At 35.8% G+C, this 4058-nt stretch overlaps 1 protein-coding gene across 1 annotated transcript; it reads left to right on the top strand.

Annotated features, from left to right (window-relative positions):
• The first annotated feature begins 444 nt into the window (after positions 1–444).
• Positions 445–3843, top strand: LOC149532363 (cinnamoyl-CoA reductase-like SNL6). Its single transcript, XM_089803329.1, has 6 exons — positions 445–675; positions 1198–1337; positions 1443–1631; positions 1964–2117; positions 3227–3419; positions 3550–3843. The coding sequence occupies exons 1-6, from the start codon at positions 525–527 to the stop codon at positions 3632–3634; spliced, it is 912 nt and encodes a 303-aa protein (XP_089659455.1). The 5' UTR covers positions 445–524; the 3' UTR covers positions 3635–3843.
• The last annotated feature ends 215 nt before the right edge of the window (positions 3844–4058 follow it).

Below are 4058 nucleotides of genomic sequence, written 5' to 3'. Positions count from 1 at the left end.
TTTTCAATGTTAGAACCATGCACTAAATAGAACTTTTCAACTTCACTGATAAATAATAAAATTATATTTTAACTATTTTAAAATTGTCATTTATTGTTTGTAATGTAACTTTTTGGTGACAACGAAGCCAAGTTGAGATCCATTATACATACAAAACTAAAAATGGCTTTATGGGTATGTGGTGGGTACCAAATTGAAACACGATGCCCAGGGTGTGTTTCTTTCTGTCCACTAACAAATCTATTTATCTAACAATACAAAGCCAGTTGTTTGTTTTTGGATTATGTTATTAAAACTAACAATAACGATCCATCTACCCAATTCAATTAACAGCTCCATTCTTCACCTGCCCTTCTTTAAGTCCCCAGCGATACACGCACCAGGCACATTTATCATATATTTCGTCCCTATTTAATGCTCTTGCTAGGGAGACGGGGTTTAATTAAGCTGAACCATCACAGCAGAAGAAGAATCCTGTAGTTCGTTGCAAGTTTCAGACAAGAATCTGAACACAGATTGCAAAGATGCCTGCTTTTACTCACATGGATTTAGATGCAGCAAATGGCAAAGAGAAGGTTGTTTGTGTTATGGATGCATCTACTTATGTAGGGCTCTGGATTGTTCAGGGTCTTCTAAACAGGGGATACACCGTGCATGCAACTATTCAAAATGGAGGTATATATATTCTTATGCAATGGAGTGAAATAATTTAGGGTGGAATAGGCAAGATTTGTCTGTAAGAATACTGAAGAATTTCTATGTAGAAATTTGTGTTTGTTGGTGTTTAGTTTAAAAACTACTTGTGAGAGTCGGAGCTTTAGTACGGTTTTTGTGTGTTTGTCCAGTTTTAACACATTTATGTTTAATGTAATCAGATTTCCACAATCTATTAGAAATACATCAGTTTTCTGAAATTGATTGTGTAAATTTTTTTAACATCAAATCCATCTATTTCCGTCAGTTTTAACACGGTTATGCTTTTTGGCATGAGTTTTCTAGAATTGCAAACTCACTTTTGATGTTAATTGTGTATGATTAACAATTGATCCATCATTTTCTTGGGAACCATCAATTAAGAAGAGGAGAGTTGATTGACCAGGATACAATTATACAATTCAGTTATGCTATATAGAGACGGATCTGAGAAATGATTGCTTCTGATATGTTGAGTATATTGATGGTTTCATTTGGTGGCAGGTGAAGTTGAATCTTTGAAGAAATTGAGTGGGGAGAGGTTGAAGATCTTGTATGCTGATATGTTGGATTATCACAGCATAGTGGATGCACTTAGTGGATGTTCAGGCCTTTTCTACACATTTGATTCCCCTCAATATGATGTAAGTAGATGAAAAGGCTTGTTTAGCACAAGGGGCCTTCAATGGTGGATGCACCATTCTTGTTCTTTGAGTGTATTGATAATTCTCTGAATGGTTATTATGCAGGAGGTGATAGCTGAAATTGAGGTGAGGGCAGCCCACAATGTCCTGGAAGCATGTGCTCATTCTGAAACTATTGAAAAAGTGGTATTCACATCTTCAGTAGCTGCAATAGTGTGGAGAGAAGATCGAAATTCAATCTCTGACCTCCATGAAAGGCATTGGAGTGATGTGAATCTTTGCAGAAAATTGAAGGTTTAAAGCCAGACCATCCATAGCCACTGTACTTTTCTTTTTCTTTTTTTCTTTTATGCAATAATGTTTCTTTTCAGTCCTGCTTCTGAAATGGATTATATAAATATTTTTTATCAATATTTTTAATCACATCCTGTGATCCATTATCTTGGAATGGCTTTTGACCTTTCTCCCATCTTTTCAAACACTCCCCTTTTTAGAGAGTTTCAGTCTACAATACATTTCATTTTTTCCTTTCGCTTTCTCTTTTCATTCTGATTGTGGAGTGGTCCAAATAATAATGTGTCTGCTAAATGTTGTTAAACTCAAAGGGTGTGCCATTGTCATTACAGCTGTGGTATGCACTGGGAAAGACACTATCAGAAAGGACAGCATGGGCTCTGGCCATGGACAGAGGCGTAAATATGGTGACAATTAATACAGGTCTCGTTGTAGGGCCCGGCTCTGCATACAAAACCTCAGGATCCACCGTTGCATTTCTCAAAGGTAAACACCTCAATTGCCTCCAAACTTGTTTTTCAAAATTTGTGCCGTGCTATTTGAGATAGGACATGTTTGTAGGTGAAATTATTTGGTTTTGTTTTGTAAAACGGACTACTGACCTCGTCAATTTGATTATCTAGACTTGCTCAGCTTCTGATTTACTGACATAACATGTATTGTTTATGATTGTACTAATTGGTTGGATTTGGTTAGTTTCTCCACCAGCTGCATCAGCTATTTATCCCTTGCTTTACTTAAGTTTCTCTATTGAGAGGAACCTTTTAGCTTACGGATTTGGTTGTTTGGTTGTTGACTTTATTATCAAATAGAGACATGAGATTTTCATAATTTCTTAGAATTATAATATAAGTTTCTGGATTCCATTGTGTTTAGACGACACTCTGTGATCCATCAGAATGATAGTGAGAGTGAGCAAGAGATGTAACAAAAAGGATCTCACTCCCAAACATAGATGCTAAAAATACACAATCGATTCCAAGAACTTTTATTGTAATCCTTTATCGATTGTTATGTTGGTTTCCAAGATTAATGCGTCAGTGGAAGCATATTTTGATTTAATGTGATAAGTAGTGTATGCAGTATAATTAGCTCTTGCAAAGATTCAACCCCCTATACCGGAAATTACAAAAGTATGATAAAATGACGATCTCTTGAAAAATAAGGTTTGCCTTGTGCCACTATGATTTGGTGTGAACCTCTGAAATTAAAATGAAAATGTAAGTCTGGCATGTGAGCCTTGCAATCACTTCCGAATTGGGTATTCAAATAGAAGAAAGAATTTAATCTCTCGAAGTAAAAAATTTCTCCTGCATCACGGCCCTCGTCTATAAGTTTCAGTGCTTAATCCCAATGGTCCAGATCATAAAGATAGTCAGCATTCATTTAGGAATGTTGGACATTCAGAATTTATAGGGTTTTTTTAAGGATTGCAATCTTTATTTACTTCCGTGTCATTAATTTCAGGGAACATTGTGCATTTCACAGAAACTATAGGGTTTTTAGGGTTGTAACCTAGAAGCAAACTTGTAGTTGCAATACCTGATTTGGTTGGAGAATTTTGTTGAAATTTGAAATGGTTGTGGTGAGAACAGGTGCAGCACAAATGTATGAGAATGGATTGTTAGCGAGTGCGGATGTAAGGTTTGTTGCAGAGGCCCACATCTCTGCATTTGAGGAAGCTTCTGCATTTGGGAGGTACATCTGCTTCAACCAAATGGTCAACACTGCTCAGAATGCTGACAAGCTTGCAGAGAGTTTGAGATCAGTGGTACCATTTCCTGACAGGTACTAATACCTCTACAATTAATATACTCAGTTGTAAATAGAGGAGTCAACTATCTTACCTGCTTCCATGAAAATTCCATGTTGATAGATGAGAATTTATTGTGCATTGAAATGGTTGGGTTGTGGACAGCTGTGAGGATTCGAGCGTGTACCAACAGCGGCTGAGCAACAAGAAGCTGAGTGAACTCATGCTTGGAATCAACAAAAAGCAGTAGGCAGTGATTGGAATGGGGAAAACACCAAAACCCTAAATAAATAAAAAATGAAATGCGCATTTTATGTACATTACAATGGCTGTAAGTGTTATTGTAGACCACATGTGTGATTAGAAAAAAAAGGTCAAAAAATTTAGTTCCTGCTACAGGAGGTGTAAGCTTTTCTGTCCCCTCATTCAATTTATATAATGTGTCTCTTGGCGTTTGTATATTCAGATCTCATTTTGGCTTATGCTACATGGACTGGAATTTATTCCACAAATGTGAAAATGAATTTTAACTGAAAATTTCAAATGTAACTGTAGAGATAGTTTATTGAAATGTTAAATTATTATTAATTTTTATTGAGTTTATTTGGTTAGGTTTCTATTTCTAACTAAAGTTTTAGAGTTCATCATTTTAAAAAATTACAGATTTGAGATTA

Source organism: Cupressus sempervirens, chromosome 10 (assembly GCF_028749045.1).
Source record: "Cupressus sempervirens isolate cs-2001-9-10 chromosome 10, ASM2874904v1, whole genome shotgun sequence".
Taxonomy (NCBI): Eukaryota; Viridiplantae; Streptophyta; class Pinopsida; order Cupressales; family Cupressaceae; genus Cupressus; species Cupressus sempervirens.
This window is presented reverse-complemented; position numbering and strand designations above follow the sequence as displayed.

Bases quoted from the DNA above. Each gene is read 5' to 3' on its own strand.
- LOC149532363 (XM_089803329.1), top strand. From the start codon at position 525: ATGCCTGCTTTTACTCACATGGATTTAGATGCAGCAAATGGCAAAGAG. The intron at 676-1,197 runs GTATATATATTC...ATTTGGTGGCAG, and splicing joins TGCAACTATTCAAAATGGAG to GTGAAGTTGAATCTTTGAAG. The intron at 2,118-3,226 runs GTAAACACCTCA...TGGTGAGAACAG, and splicing joins CACCGTTGCATTTCTCAAAG to GTGCAGCACAAATGTATGAG.